This window comes from Acanthopagrus latus, chromosome 11, assembly GCF_904848185.1.
Source record: "Acanthopagrus latus isolate v.2019 chromosome 11, fAcaLat1.1, whole genome shotgun sequence".
Lineage (NCBI taxonomy): Eukaryota > Metazoa > Chordata > Actinopteri > Spariformes > Sparidae > Acanthopagrus > Acanthopagrus latus.
The window spans coordinates 14,525,321-14,542,348 of NC_051049.1; the positions used below are offsets into that span (position 1 = coordinate 14,525,321).

At 41.0% G+C, this 17,028-nt stretch overlaps 1 protein-coding gene across 1 annotated transcript; it reads right to left on the minus strand.

Annotated features, from left to right (window-relative positions):
• Positions 1 to 1,230: 1,230 nt before the first annotated feature.
• On the minus strand, positions 1,231 to 8,301 carry rx1 (retinal homeobox gene 1). Its single transcript, XM_037115217.1, has 5 exons — positions 8,269 to 8,301; positions 6,627 to 6,954; positions 3,302 to 3,555; positions 1,520 to 1,787; positions 1,231 to 1,441 (listed from the first exon to the last, which is right to left on the minus strand). Exons 2-5 carry the CDS (start codon positions 6,937 to 6,939, stop codon positions 1,263 to 1,265), a joined length of 1,014 nt encoding a protein of 337 aa, XP_036971112.1. The 5' UTR covers positions 6,940 to 6,954; positions 8,269 to 8,301; the 3' UTR covers positions 1,231 to 1,262.
• Positions 8,302 to 17,028: the final 8,727 nt, after the last annotated feature.

Sequence of the window (17,028 nt, forward strand, 5' to 3'; positions counted from 1 at the left end):
CTGCAACATACAAACTTTGGCAAGCCCTGCACTCGCCTTTCTTCCATTCATATTTCCTTTCTTCTTTAAAGCATCTCTGCACAATTCAGAAAAAAGGAATACAATTGTGCAGGATTATTTTTTGGTATATTCAAAGGCCTGGTCCACATAGAAGGTGCCATCCCATTTATGACTTGCATAAATGTTCCTATTTTACAGTTTGTGACCCCATAACTGAGAGATTCTCCCCTCCATGTATACTGGGAACTACTGCAGCAGGTCTCACTGGTCCCCCATCTTCCTCCAGTTATTCCAGGGTGTCCAAGATAAACAATCACATACCTAAACTGAGAAGTCAGTAGCTAGCAATTTAAATGCTATAATTGGGAGATTAGCTGACCCATGAAAATGAAGCAATTGGATTAATTAGTATAAACACCAACTTGGTGATAAAATGGGAAAAGTAAAGAATGACCAGCTGAGTGTCGGATGTTTTTGTCTGATTCAATTGTTGATGGCTGAAAGAAGAAACGGGAAAGAGGTGAGAACAATATCATCCCCATCTTTAGGTGACTGTCCTGTTAGCATGCCTTAAAGGTGCAATACATAAGAATTTAAGTTTTAAACCTTTAAAAATCTAAATTATCAACAGAATATGAAGAAATGACCTGTTAGCATGCTAACCAGCTAGCCCTTTGCCATTTTGTACCTCCAGAGGTGATTACAAAAATCATCAACACTTCCCCGATGCTCTGAGCTTCCATTGCATACAAACTCAGCCAATACTGCCACTAGCTGCACAGTTAACTGAGCTTACGAGCTAACAGCAGCTACAGCTAGCAGCAGTAACTTAAGCCTCTACGTTTGGAGTTGTTTGGCGGTGGCCAGTTTTGACATATTGCATGGTCAGCAAGGAAAGAAATAAGAGCATTGGTCAGAAGACTGTCCCAAGGCAACGCTCAACCCTTAGAGATTGGAGGGAGAATTGATGTCTTGTAACTGGTGGTGTAAATCAACAATTTAGCAAAACTGTAGACTTGCTTCATGTCCTTGAGATGAGGCAAAATTAAGAAAAAAAAATCCAAAAGATTAAAAGAAAGTTCCAAGAAAGTCCTACAATCCCCAGCTTTTGTAGTTCAAGGTGCATTTCCTTTTGCTCTGTGGGTAACAGACACGTAATTGTCATTTTCCAACATTTCACTCATTATCTGTCACCCTGAACCCCAGGAAACAACTTTAGCATCTCCCTTTCCATCATTCACATGGACTGCCAGCTTTGTTAGTCACATGGGTTGCCAGGTCTTGTCCATAGACTGGATATGTTCCTTGGCTTTCATTCTGAGTGCTGCGATACTCGAGCTGCGCTGGTCCACGTCCTCCAGAGGGTATTTGTCAGGGTATGGTGCCGGACACTGGTAGGGAGGAGGAGCCATACTCTGCATCCCCTGGCCCATGGAGGGATGAGGGTGAGAGTGAGGGTGAGAGTGAGGGTGAGAGTGAGGATGAGGATGGGGATGGGGATGGGGATGAGAATGAGGAGTGGAGTTGAGGAAGTTGTGGCTGGGGTAGCTGGGCTGGAGGCCTTGAGCTGGACCCATGAAGCCCGGGATGCTGTGGACCGGTGTTGCGCTGGACAGGGGAGAGGACAGCCAGGGGTCCAAGGGGAGGGAGTTGGTCATCGGCCCCATGCTGGTGTGAACTGGTGCTGGGCGGTTGAAGGACAGCATGGGCGAGTCATGGAGCTTCATGGTGCTGGCGTCCATCTTTTCCTGCCGACGCCATTTAGCTCTGCGATTCTGGAACCAGACCTGAGGGACAAAGGTTATCATGAAGTATACCTGAATACAAGCGGCATGAGTGCATGATCTGCCTTTCTTTGGTCTCAGTGTATTTGTTTGGAGATTTTTGGAACTACAAATTAATCTGATCACGGCAAAAAAAAGTGTCACAGAGACACTTGAACTTGTTAAAACTGGCAAAACTAGGGTTACAACTGTGTTGCTTTAAGGAGGCAAAGAAGTTGAAGAGGGAGAGAGATTGATGCTCCCCATCAGGTGAATGCCAGTCTGTGTTGTGTCTGGTACCATGCTAATATGCGTTTCCCTTTACCGTGACATTAAAAAAAAGCAACATTCTGTCTACTAAATCAGTAAGTAACACTAGCCAGGCTGTTAGCGGTCGCCATGTAGCTAAAGCCATGTTTGCGTCAACGTTAATACCACAGCAAAACGCAAGGAGGGAGGAGTTTAAAATGTCTATATCTGCTAAAAGATGCAAAAAAATGTAAAAAAAAGTTTTGATTATAACTGAATCATAGGCATCAACCACTGATGGAGGCCTAAATGCTCCCGAAACCTCCAATGATCAGCCATTGTGCGAGAGTTACTTGTCCAGTTCCTTAAGAACTTAACTGTTCCACTAACTTCATCCTCCTTCAGCTGTTTCTTTACAGCCATTAAAGGAACTGTTACGTAGGTGAGTAGATGATGACTGAAATTCCATTTTTGGGTGAACTCATCCTTTACAATGTCATTCTGTTTACACTTTGGCTATTTGCCACTGTCCTCTGTAAAGACTGCACCTATCTGTCCGTACAGCTCAGCCATGACGTTGGCATCTTGTGTTATAAGTGTTATGGTTTTGCCATGACAGTCAGGGTTTTTTGTGTTGTATTTGTTTGGGTTGTGTTTCCCCCCCTCCTTTTCTCCTCACATGCTTCTCTGTATGTGTGTGTGTGTGTGTGTGTATCTGTGTTCATGGGCCTGATCACTGGTCACCCCTCCAGTGCCAGACCACGTTCAGTAATTACACCTGCGCTCTTTGTATCCTCAGTGTTTTTCCCCCTGTGTTTCTAGTGACTGCCAGCTAAGTTTTTTTTTGCTGTAGTCATCACTAGTGTTCTTCCCCTCTACTTGTTTGCAGATCCTCCAGCGTTTCTCTGCTCAGCTCACTTTTAGACTGATCTCTGTCTCTGACCTCTGCATCTGGGTCCGACAAAAATACTCAGCCTTAACAATAAGTTGGCAGCTGGAAACAAGCACCCTGTTTATGCAACTGGTGCAATCTCATCACCTCAACACTAAGGAGCCAGAGGTTAATGTCTTGGCATGTTTCTGCTGTTCCCAAAAGAACCTAAGGATTTGGAAACACACCAGCTCTTTAACTTCCAGTTAGTAATGTGGTTGTATAAGTATATTGCCAAACTACTATATGAGTACTTGCTCATTTATTAAAGACTTAATTGACTTGTACCCATTTCTGATGTCAAATGATCTCTGTGATGCCTACTGTTATAACTATAGATGTGTTCAGATCCTCCTACCTGAACTCTGACCTCCGGAAGGTTCACTTTCATGGCAAGCTCCTCACGGCTGTACACATCTGGGTAGTGGGACTTCTCAAAGGCACGCTCCAGCTCGTGCAGCTGGTAGGTGGTGAAGGTGGTGCGGTTGCGCCTGTGCTTCTTCTTGGGCTGGTCTTCTTTGCCCGACTCCGGAGACTTGCCTTCATCGCTCTCGACACACTTCCTTAGCTCGCTCAGTTCCTCATCACACTTGTTCGCGAATAAGCTGGTGTCTGTTCAGAGCACAAGAGAAAATCAGAAATGCAATTTTCCATTCTTCCAGTCTTCCAGGCTTTTTTAATTATAGAAACAGTGAGGTGCATGTGTGAACTCTACTGTAGAATAAAAGCAAATGTCGAGTGGGAAGTTGAAATGAAGAATGACGTGCTCACTTTCCACTAGAGCATACATTAATTTGACACCTGCAACAATAGGCTACTGTAGGTCAGTGAAGCAAGCAATCCCCTGAACTTCAATGAAGCTCGAAAACATTCCTAATGGGATTTAGAAAAGTTGTTTCCAATGTTTATCTTCTCCAAAGGTAAACTGTCCTCTGTAGATATTTAAAAAGGTTGCTTTTTATGGACTGAGCTGTGCCTCATATTGTTGTTTCCACTGCATCACATTATTTAATAGTGCTATTGACAGCGGACTAAAAAAAAAAAAAAAGAAACACTCTTAGTTCATTCCCACAAAAATATACCTTCGCTGAGATGCCTCCACGTCCCCGTCAACATTCACTTTTAACAGCAGAGAAATGCAGGTACCATTACACAGCAAAGTGACGTCTGTCAGGAGGAGACTTGGCTGAATTAGCCTAATCACCAAGTAATTGAATTAAACAAGCACAAAGATGATGATCCGACAATCAGATCAGCTGCACTCATGAACCTGCTACTGCAGAAGGATTTATCTCTGCCAGGATCAGATATCAGTCAGGTGCTAAACCCGACTCAGGATGGGATGGAGAAGATGTTATAGTTTTCAGCATGGCTGCCTGGTCAGAAACCTTCTCCTGGCTGATCAATACACTAAAAAATATGTTTCTGAAAATGTTTTAAGCAAGAAATAGACTATGCAGTAACAGAATCTTGATTCAAATTGGGTCCAATTTGCCTAATTTTACAGGTTGACCAGAGTTTCACGAGCAGTGTGTGTTCAAATGCAGTTTCCTTTTAACCCCCAAAATTTACCGAGTGAATGTCATACATTTCACCTTTAAGCCCACATAGCAAACTTGTGGGCAATGGTTGTTTGTAAGACTACACATTTGTGTTTCTGGCCACTTGAAGAAAACTAAAAGTGACTCACTTTTAGCTCTGCGTTTGGTCTCTACCAACTCCTGCAGGGAATATTTGACTCTACAGCTGCTAAATGCTCCACTCTGGTCACCAGCTAGTTGCTAACTGTGCCTGCATGCTGATTGGTGCTGAGCAGATTGTATAAAGATTGTATAAAACTGTTGATTGTAGCTGCAGCTTTTTCATATCAAATGAGCGTTTAAAAGTAAAAAAAATAAACCTTCACACATAACCACCATGGGTTTCGATATAAATATTTCCTATTTTCGTACTGTGGAGTTTGCATTCCGTCTGCCTGCTACTGCGTCAGAAAATCGACTGATCCAAATGTAACTGTGAGCATGTCTCTGTGACTGAGACATGTTGATGGAGATGAAGGCGGGGGACACTGTGCTCTTTCAACTGGCAAACGGGAGCAGAGGCAAAGGCAAAGCAGGATTTTTCGGGGGTTCATTTATCCACCTCTCATTAAGCAGCTATGACAAAGGCCAGGCTCTGACAAAGGCAGAGGTCAGGTCTGGTTCAGTGACCAGCTCTTGGCCTGTCAGACCATCGCAGCCACTGGTCTGAAGGCTGCCCACTGTTTATCAGCCAGCAGAACATCTCAGCGCAGAGATGAGGGAGGTGGGGGGGGGTGACTGACACCAAGCACAGAAAAGTTGCTCATTCAGGGGGAACTGCGCTGACTTCACAGGAGCGTTACACACAAAAGAGTGATGTCATTGGTGTTGATGTACGTTAATCAAGAGAAACGAACGTCCCCTTCCCGCATCACTTAGAATCATTTTTCTCATTTGTGCTCCCGCCACAAAATCACCATCCACCACCTGCCAGATCCTGCAAGGGAAAATAGCTCCAGATTAAACGTGATGAATTTGACTCTGAGGCAGTATGATAACAATAACGCCCGAATGAACTACTGTACGATCTAATCTGCAGAAGAGAAGATTAGGGGAATTCCACAAGGGGATGAGATTGGGCTTGGGGACATAAACCTCGCCGCACCATTTTGTTCTGTGAGCAATCTCTCAATCTCTGCCCACCAAACCAGTCAACAGGTGATCGTGAATCTACACGTGAGCTGTTCTGCACAGAAATGCTGCATCCATTGTAGTAAAAGTGCCTCATCTATGTCAGATGCCTCTTTTTAATCAAACAATGGTTCAAATAATGGAACAAAAATGATATCCAAAACTGTGATGCATACGTCTTGTGTCCACTGATTTCAACACTTTGTCTCCTCACTTGACAGTGCTGATGATGTGATATGCTAAAAATTATCCTCTGCTGTTAATCAAGTCCTATCAACATCATGCCAACATACAAGTTAACATGATATCTAATAATAAGCTTTGTGGATGTTTCTGTTTTACAGCTACCTATTTGTGTGACATCTGTCAGTTAGCTATGAGTTCAAGAAGTCAGTCCTTTTAGTTCTACATGCTGGTTAATGCACATTTCCTTGGTCAAGCTGGGAACTCATATTTAGGCATTAAAGGGGCACAATGTCATTTTGGAGAAGAAATTCAACCTCAGAATTGTTATATTTCCAATATTAATAAAACTCAGAGTTTGTTTGTTTAGTTTGATTATGCACAAAAAAAAACAGTCAATCAAGATCTTTCTTTTCTGCAACATAGTGCACCTTTAAAGTTTTCATAAGAATTTCATTCTTGCTTTCATTCTTGAAGAAGTTTGTTTGGACTTTGAAAGACTGAAATATCCTTACGTCAGTGCTGCAAAATCAATTCAAATCTCTCACATAGTGAACCCAGAGCGTCGCACTTCTCCAGCCTTCCAAGAGCAGAAGTGCTGCTGTATGATCGATATCCCTCAACACCTCTGAGTTTAGAAGCAAAAAAGATCGGATGCGTCTTAAACTTTTTTCCTCAGCAACAAACTCTGAAGTCGGACCAAAATAATTTTGATAATTTATGGCGCAGAAAAACTCCGGCTTTGCCAGGATGGAGACGAGCATCTCCAGCATCCCCAGCTGTACTCACCATGGTACTGCTGCTCCTGCTGCTCGGTGCTGCCGTTCCTCAGAGACGAAAGGTGCCCGCTGTAGGTCGAGTGTGAAGAGGGTTCCTGCTGCTTCCCAGGCTCTACCAGGCCATCTATGTCCGCTTTATGGGGCCGTGGTGCTCCGGCGGGGCTGAGTAGGGGGTCCTGGTCTTTGCTGAACCCTAGGATGACATCAATGCTGTGGACACGGCCCCCCGCGGCGATGCCCCCACCTTTCACCATTTCGTGGAAATTACTGGGTGAGAGGCAGCTGTCGTCCACCATGCTCATGGTATCAAGTGATAAATGCATTCGAGCGTCTGGGCACTGCAATCAGAAGGAAAAGAGGTTTACAGTAAGGGAGAGACTGTAGGTTGAGTAGTGAGTTGGAGATCACCTGGTTGCCTCAGATGATTCTCTGTCCTCTCGCCATCCATCTAAACCCCGCTTATCCTCTGCCGAGGCACGGGGGTTAACAGTCTGTCCCTGATACTCTGAAAGCTTCAGTACAGACTGAAGACTGCTGCTGGACACACAAGGGTCTCCTTGATCCATACTTTAAACTCGTTTTGTATGAATGATCAGCAGTAACCGCCCTACAATGTGAAATGTGTATCTAATTTAATCTTCTAATACAAAACAAATGCAGCATTTCCTCATTTTAATTAAAAAAAAAAAAAGAAAAAAAAAAACTGCATCAGATTTAGAGCATCTCTATTGGAGTTAGAGGTGTTCGCATATGGGGGTACTCACAATAATCTTAATAATAACAATGAAATATTGATATCGTGTTAATAATACATATATGATGATATCGTGCAAATAATCCAGAGGAGCTCATCTGGTCGCCATTTCACTAGTAACAGATTTGGTAACTTATTTTCCCAAAAAGTAACAGAACACAGTAAACTTAGTGACAGATACATTTGATGGCTACCATTTATTTTTTTAAATTTCTATAAATATTGTGATGATATCATTATCGTGAATTCAGTAACTGCATAGTGAAAATCTGACAGCCTTAATTGGAATAAAAAAAAATACTTAATGAGAGACAGTATCTTGTCATTTGACTGATGATTATGGTCATTGTAGTTCAAATAGATTTTAATTTCTATCAAAGCAATCTTTAAAGAGCAGCAAACTGTTTTCAAGAGCTACAAGTGTGATGTCTGCAGTTACTGACTCTTTCTGAGCAGAAATGAATTCACAGACTCAATTATTGTAGCATGTTTGTGAAAAACAAATGAGATTTGGTAAAAGGGAGAATCCTGATGAAAATAAGGCTTTTGTCTCCTTCTGGGACATCCAGCACATCAAGAATTGATGTAAATGAATAAGAACCACCCATAATAAAGAAAATAAATAAAGATAGTAGGTGAGAGAGAAAGAAGGGTACTTTTTCTGCGCTGAATTGGTACACAAAATCGTTCCTGTATTAGATCTACAGACGTGCAAAAGTGCTCATAGAGGTGTAGGAGTGTGTGGTTGTGATAAAACTGATTATTAATGTTTTTTTCAGTGCAGCCCAAGATTGACCTCCTGAACACAGATCTCCACGATCAGGCACTTGCATGACAAGTAACAAAGCCAAAGTTCAAAAGCGTGACAGCTGTAAAACGAAGCAGTGGTTGAGCTTACCTTTTGGAAGTGGGTTTGTTGAACTGTTGCTGATGCCAGTGCTCCACCTGCTCCTCTCAGCAGCTCGCCCTCCAACTTTACTCTTCCCAGATCCGCACTGTGCACGGCTCGCCTTCACTCAGCAGGCTCTGCTCACCTTGCATCTCTCTCTAAATAATCTCTCAGTGTAGCCAGCAGTCCTGACAGAGAAGCGCCAATGAAGTCAAACTAAAGAGAAAAGGCAACCAGTGCAAAGGAAGACTCAACAACTGGGCTGAGACGCCATGCAGTCCAGCTCAGTGAGGAGAGTGGAAGAGGAAAAAGACAGAGAGGGAGAGGTAGACAAAGCTTAGGGGGCGTAGGAGGTAAAACGAGGGGATTAGGAGAGGGTTATTAATTGGAATCCTTCCCCTTTAAGAGTGATTGGCAGCTGTTTTCTGCTCAAGTAATTGTTTTAAATGTCATTTCTATTCACCCCCCACAGGAGGAAGCCGCAGCTAATGAAGCCTGGACAAGACTTTCTTTCATAAATTTATTGTTTTAAAGACAAAAGAGCCACTGAAAGTTTGCACTGAGCTCACTCGACCCCCCCATTGTGTGAAGCTACATAAAATACTGAATCACACATGAGGTACAAACTAATGTCATTTTCTACAGAGATGATGTTGACTTGTTCATTTGCAATAACACACATTTTTCTCAAAGAATATTTAATGTCCCACCCAATCCTTAATGTTTGTTTAATTTATCAAACTTTGAATTAATTGTCATTGTATCCCCCTGGATATTTCATATTGTCTGACATTCCTTCTGTATTCACTCTTGGCTCTGATGCCACTTTTAAATTTGATTTGTTTTATTCATTAGCTTTACATGACAGATAAACAGATCTAAAGTTTTTGTGTTCAGAGAGGAACCTCCATGAGGGTGGTGTAAGAAGACACTGTCGGCCGATACTGTCCTGGCAGAGGAGAGGGTGACGAAACAGGAAATTGGACACATTCAAGTTAGTGGAAAAATTATACAGCAGAGCTCCCTCTGTGAGGGTGCACTACACAAATTTTTTTTTTTACAGGCCTTTAAACACACAGAGGCAGAGCTCTTGATACATGGAATAACACTTTTCATTTTAAATGTACTTTAAAGCATGTTTACACACCTAGAAGTCCGACAGTTCAAAAATATAAGAATATATAAGTTAAATAATGTACCTTTAAACACCCTTAATGGTAGTCCCATGTCCGTTTGGATTTGAAAGCTGCTTGAGATGATGAGATGACACTCATTATCATCACACAGACAGTTTGTGCCCAAAAGTGTCCTCAGTGGAGTTTAGGCTTAGTGTCACAAAAATCCGTCACACTAAAGACGCTAAAGAGATTTCCGGTGACCTCAAACATATCGTAAGCTAAATTTAGAGCGACATTGATTTAATCAGTTTTGGTCTTTATTACTGGTTTAAAGTATACATGACAGAATATGTAAAACGAGTCAGCTGAGGGGAAAAAGAACATTTAAAAAAAATGAATTTCATGCGAAACATCATTTTAAATGATAAATGCTCAGGGAAAAAATATGAACTGGGTTCTTTAGGGTCCATAGAATCCATCATTCATCTCCTTGGTATACAATACATGTCTTCTTCATAGTTCTACTTAGTTTACATTGACTAGAGGAGGACCTCTACTGCCTGTCTACTGCCACTCCATCAGAGTTATACATGACTATACGTGACTGAAATTTATTTCCTGACTCTGTATATATCAAATCATGCATGCAAACAGACATGAACTATTTTTTCTTCTGTATCTATATTTTAATTTTTTAAATAATCATTATATTTTATTCTATTAACAATTCATTGTTTTAAGTATGATATTTCATAATGTTATGTTTATTGTTATTTTCATTGCTTGTATTTATCTTTTATTCTTTATCTTTTATTATCTTAATGACCCCTATATTATTGCTGTCAGTGTCTCTAAACTCTAAATATCCCATGTTTTTCAATCGATTGTAAAACACTTTAAATTTGTTTTGTTTGAAATGTGCTATAAAGAAAGTATGATTAATTGTGTGATTGATTAAAAGTAACTTTCAGTTTAAAATATGCAGCTCTGATCACAGAGAGGAACCTGCTGCCTTGAACATCCCTGTAAGAGAAAAATCTGATTCTGATGTATTTCTTATGTCTACATGGCTCAAAGGTGTTGTAGAGATTTCTGAATGCTTTAACCTCTTCAGCACCACTATTGGTGGGACAGTCAGACACTCGCTGTGATTGTTTCATACCAGCAGAACATTTTAATTTATTAGCTTGTTTTTAAGTGGTTTTATAAACAGACTATAATGTGGTTGTTTAAACATATTTAAGTGACAAATCAATAGTGTTATTCAGACTGTGTATTCAGACTTTGGTGGTTATCTTAATTTCAATTTCATCATGTCATCACTCCTGCTACTTCACCCCGGTCTCTTCACCACCAGATTGCTATAACTGTGCTCAGTTCTCGTGGATTTCTAGTGTTGCTACATTTCGTGATCATTTTCAAAACCAATAAATGACAATCAGATTTCAGAATTATCAATAACAGTGGAATTAACATTATGAATAATCATTTAAGTTTCAGACCAGAAAAAAACAGAGTGGAGCACAATAACATTACCCTGCCTCAAAAAGCCATCATTCCCATTAGTGTTACCAGTATGTTCACAAAATGACCCTCAGTGCCAACAAGTAATAAAAAACAAAGGTTCTTGTATGTTCCCCTGTAAAACATTTTGGTCCTTTCACTGTTTCTGCGTTATCCTAATTGAACATCAATTGGTTAAGAAAGAGCAGTCTAGTTATCAAGCTGCTTAGTTTTATCAGATGACAATGTAAGTCCCCCTGATCCTATTAGAGGTAAAAGCAGCTAACGTGTAAATGCGCAGTGTCAGCTTACTGAAAGCGGGGCAGAGAGACAGGGGGATGAAAGAGGAAGGAAGAAAGAGGGAAGGGGGGAAGGAGAGAGGCATAAAGGGGGAGAGAAAGGGTGGGCTACTGGTGTAACAGGGAAGGTGTATTCATGTGATTCACTAGTCATGAAAAAGCACACGCACGCAGACACAATACTCTGCTGTGATTGGCTTTCTAAGTTCCCCTAAGTTTCCAGGTCCCTAGATTCCCAATGTCATATGTTTCCAGGGGCCTCCGTTCCCAAGCCCCATTGTTTCTAGGGTCCGTTGTTCTAAGGAACCCATAATTCCAAAGACATAAGTTCCTAGGGACCTTTATTCCCCAGGATCCTTCTCTTCCAGGGTCCTATGTTCCCAAGGACTGACGTCCACAGTGTTCAGTTCCCAGGGTGCTATGTTTCAAGGGTCCTATGTTTCAAGTGTCCAATGTTCCTGAGATCCTATATTAACAGGTCCTATCTTCAGAGTCTTGCGTTCTGAGGGTTCTATGTTCACAGGGTTCTATGTTTCCCAAAGACCTATGTTCCAAGATTCATACGTTTCCACAGTTGTATTTCCAAGGGACCAATGCTGACAGGGTCCTATGGTCTCAGAGTCAAATGTTACAATGATCCAATATTCCCTAGGACCTATATTCCTAGAGACTTGTGTTCCAGGGGTCAAGATGTTTCCAGAGACCCATGTTCCCAGAGACTTCTATTCTGGGGGTCTGCAAGCTCAGAGGATCCTGGTCCCAGGGACCTATGTTTCCAGATCTTATGTTCCCAGTGACTGTATTCCCAAAGAACTGTGTTCCCAAAATAATATGTTCCAAGGGACATACAGTATGTTCCCCAGATTTATATGGCACATAATGGGAACATGACAAATAAGGCAGAACAGCAGACTTGACCGGATGAGGTAGGGGAGACGGGGACCTGCGTCAGAAATTGGCAGGACTGCAATGATGAGGATGTGTCTCAGAGAAAATACAATACAATACGAACTTGATGCCAAAAATAGCTAAAACTGGTAAATAATGTCTTGAAGTGTGGCAAACACTAACCAGTAGAGATCTGGGAGAAGATGGCAAGGATGAGTATCTGAATAGGCTTAGTTTTGAAGATGACGTGCAATTGGTGACTCTGTTCTGAATCTGGGACACCCGAGTCACGAATAAACACACACCCACACCCACATCTACACATACACACACACACACACACACCCCAGTTGCGGATGTAACATCAACCCCATGCCAGGGTAATGAGATCCACTACCATGGCTTAGTGGACAAATAAATAGTTGTTACCGTTATCTCTTTAGGTAATGGTGCTTGATATTCTAATGAGCTGGACCAAAACAACTTCCTTGGTTCAGGTTCAACATTCAGGTGGATGTCTGGATGGTTGTAGTGATATGATTATCAGTAATATCATATCAGATTATCACGCTTTAATACATTCAAAACAGAAATCATTAGACAAAAATATGGATGCAAATTCTGGATTCATTTATGTGCCCTTGATGGTCTTGTGCATGTAAATGATCTTGGTCTTCAGCTTTCAGCTTCTCGCCTCTGAGCACAGATATACAATCCCTAGATGTAGAAGAAAAAGACACCAAAACAGTATTTATATTTTATCCGTTATGTATGTTTTTACAACCTAAACATTGTTTGCTGATTCATTTTGTTTTATTCTATTTTTTACTGTTAGTATTTTAGTTCACTTCAATAGCTTAGTATGATCTGGACCTGTAAGAACAATTTCATTTGCCATTTTTTTAATTTCCACTGTCCAAAGTTGGATGATGTGTGATATGTGCCTCTGTGTTTTTCCCATATGTGTGTACAAGGACTCTACTACAAACAAAATCTACTTCTAGGTACTAATAAAGGAACTTGAACTTGAATTTTGTCTGGGTAAAATGAATCAATACTTAATAAAGTAGCAACAGTGAAAGTTAATAGAAAATTAAATGTCCCCAATTGAAAATTTTGTGTAAATTCCAGTCACAATAAAGGGCTTTCAGTGAGCGCACACTCAAGAAAAAGTCAACTTGTCGTGCGGCCTCTAAAGTTAGACTTAACGGACAGCTGCTTTTATCCTTATCTCCATGATCGAATTACAGCTGCCCCCCCTGCAGAGTGAGCTTTCACACTGTTTGCTTAGTGGCAGCATGTTTAGATCAAACCTGACTCCTGCCTAAATGGATATAATGACTGTCAGGAGCAAAACGGCTGTTGTTGTTGCCACATGGTATCAAACTAAATTTCTCTTGAAATATGAAGACTTAACAGTTGGATCATCATAGTTTTTAAATACAATTGTATCATAAATGCCTTGAAATGTGCAGTTATGCCATCATAATTCCAATATTTCATTCAAATTGTTTCAGTTTGAGTATAGACAGTTAGATGATGATCAGGACCACTGGAGAGACAAATATGTGTGAGGGAAAATTTAAAGCAGAGACTGTAAGCATAGTGATAGGGGGAATTTTGTGAAAAGCTCATTACCCGTTCCTCTTAAGAGATGTAAATGATCAGTGCTGTCAACTGCCAGACGATGACACATATAGACTGTGCTGAGCCGGGCCATAGCTACTTACCGTATGCTGTGTTCTGGGTGAACATACTGTACATAGTTCTTAGGGCATTATTAGGCTGTAGGAACCTGTTGATCTTTGGGCCAGTTCTGGTTTATTTTAGTTCGTTCTTGGCTGACGTGTGGTCAGTGGTGAAACTTCAAGGCCCTCAGGGTATTCAGAGAAGGCCCTGGAATCCTCAGATGAAAAAGAAACGTATCTTATTAATTCTATGAATAAAATAAAGTTTTGCCGACTCGTTTCTGTAGTTTTCTGTCAATGCATTTGAGAGGTTTCGTGCTGGAAAAAAAATTCAACCAATCAGATATTTTTCTACAGTGTCTCTGGGGAGAATATCCTCCATTCAGGGTATTCTATTTCCTTTATAGAATGCGCTGACTATTAAACGTAATGAGAGTGTACATTTGGACTGACAATTTAACCAACCACTCATATTTGGATTTGTAGCCAACGGGCGTAGTCTTTAAGATTTTCTGCAGCTCCAGGGTATTCTAGAAGGCCTTGTTCAGTCACGCAAGACCTAGTTTAACTAGCGAGTTGCAAGTGATAGCCAACGTTGAAAATGGCAACAGGTGGAGATGATATTGTCGGCGGATTTATTGTCAATGCCCTTTTCAAGACGACTGTTTAACGAAAAGCTGGACATTGTTTAAAAAGGCTGCCCAACGCCCGATCACCTCAAACTCAGTCAATCTGCAAAAGCAGGCAATATGCGCCGCTGGCTGCGTTCTTTTCTAGATCACCAATACGAACCCAGCCACTTGATGAAATATGTAAAAGGGGCCGCCATGAGCGGCACCAACCAGGTGGACTTTTGCATCAAGATTGGCGTGTACTGTTTTTGCTTTCAACTTTTAACTAAATGTTTGCATATGCAGGTGTGCTCTTTGAAATTTTACAGAACAAGTCATTTGACATGCAGTTTTGTATGGCCTGGGTGGAGGAGTTTTGTATTTGCAGTGAGGAGCAGAGGGAACGTTTTGATCAAATATATGACGAGACGGTGCAGAACACCAGCATGCCACTCGGATGGAGATGGAGATGGAGAGTCCACGGAGATTGCCGTGCACACTACAAGAAGCTGCATGATGACATTCTTGACAATATTTTGAACCAAGTGCAAAATCGGTTTAAAGACAACGCAATTACTTTCATTCCTTTTCCTTCTGGACCCCCAACAGTTCACCAGCTTTAACCCTAACCCTGAAACTGCCTTCTCAAGCCTGAGAGACAGCTACGGGCTGCACGTATCTATGTATTAACTTCTATTCATATTCAAAGACTCATCATTTTCACATGGTGAGCAAAATGTAGCATGACCAGTAGTCATAATGAAGAGACAAACAACATTAAAGCTTACAAGAACAACACTTTCTCCCAACAGCAATCAGTCTGGTTGTACAGGTGGGTAATCGACCTTTAGATGGATGATACAGTTTTACTGTTTTGTTAGAACCAGGAACAGTTTCCTTGAAAAGCATCTTATGTCTAATACTTATATTGGCTCAGACAGCTGGAGTGCCTGACCGTTGACGTAAAACCCTCTGAGTTGACAATGATCTACTTAAACCTTACCAAGATAAGCCCAACCTGTTCAATGGCTCCACTTCAGCTAGAGCAGATATTGTCAAAAAACAACTTTTACCCTGAAATGTAAACACAAGATGTTCTGCCTTAATATCTGAAAATGACTACATTGGGATAAAGCTGCCGTTTACATGTACATGTTGGACTGGACTGGAGAAGTAACACTTGAACAACCCATCATGGATTGTGGATGCTTCTTTAGCGGGTGTGTCTCATTCAATCACAACTTTTTGCATTAAAGAGCTCTGGAAAACATCTCAAGGTCATTCTTGGTGTGACATTGGCATGTCTAGTCTTTGTTGCTGTTGAGACAGGCCATCAGTAAGGCAGGAAAGTCAGAATCAGTCTTTGCAGACTGCAAATGCAGATACATCTGAGAGCAAACTGGACACAAAAAACAAAGACTGCAAGAAAAATGGCAAAGCATCACCAGGAAACTGTAACAATACCTACAGATCATGAACTTCAGCCAAAGGATACAACCAATTATTTAATATGAGGTCTTTCAGGTGATTCTAATTTGTCTAATTATTGCTGGGACCCTAATTATAATAATTTAAAAGTGGTACAATTCCTGAAAAAAGAAAACAAAAAAGAAAGAAAAGAAAAGAAAAAAAGTCGGCACCATAACATCATATTGACTGTTTGATTTCATATCTTACGTGCTGCAGTTCAGACTGACAAAACCTCCTCTGTCTTTCATTTTTTTATGAACCGCTGACAGCGACACTTTATCAAACCCTCCTCAAAGCTCAGCCATTAACATATGGGTACCAGGAAAAAAAGCTTTGTCCAGATATCCCTGCACCAGTGCTAATACACACTGACAAACATCGTGGAAATAACCTCTGATATTCATTAGTGTATAACTCATCCCCATCGAAGACAGCAAATCTTTCATTATCATTTTTGGGCTCCTTTTTAAATCCTTGCACAGAAAATTGCTGCTCATCCCGTAAGAGAGCTTCTGGGAAACACAGCGCAGATTGAACAATCGTGGAAGGCCCTCGCCTGCATCGTATGATAAGAAGAGATGGAGGATCAAGCCTCAATTTGGGGTCTGTCTCCTGGGACGAAGACAAATACCAGGCTTACGTAGACTTACATCAAATGACAGCTTTCATTTGGTCTTGTGACGTGACAACAGTCCAAAAAAGAGGCTTCATTTGGTGGTGAGTTTTGAATGAAAGTGTATTAGTCTTATCCAAAAGATTAATATTTCATTGCATTTCTGTTTAAACGCAGCTGACAATTGCATTCATAATACATGTACTTTAATAAATAGAATATGAATGTTAAATGATCAACTGCAGAAAAGCGAAAAAAAACCATTTTGTACCAGCAAAAATCCCAAGAGGACGTTGGATAAGACAAAGTCACTGCAATAATCTCAAAATCCCAGTGAAGTCAGAACAGAAAGGTGAAATAAATGTCATATTTCCAATAGAATTAGTCTTATGGAACAAACTGAATTTGAATGAATTGAATCAAGGTCCACCACGAGTCTGCTGACAAGTGGAGTGGGACTTAAAGTGTTAAAAACAGTCTGAGACTTTGTAAAAAGAAGTCTGAAAAATGAAAACAAGTACCAAATTACATCTTAGCCTCTGTGCTTTAGCAGAACTGACCAGAGGTCCACTGAGCATC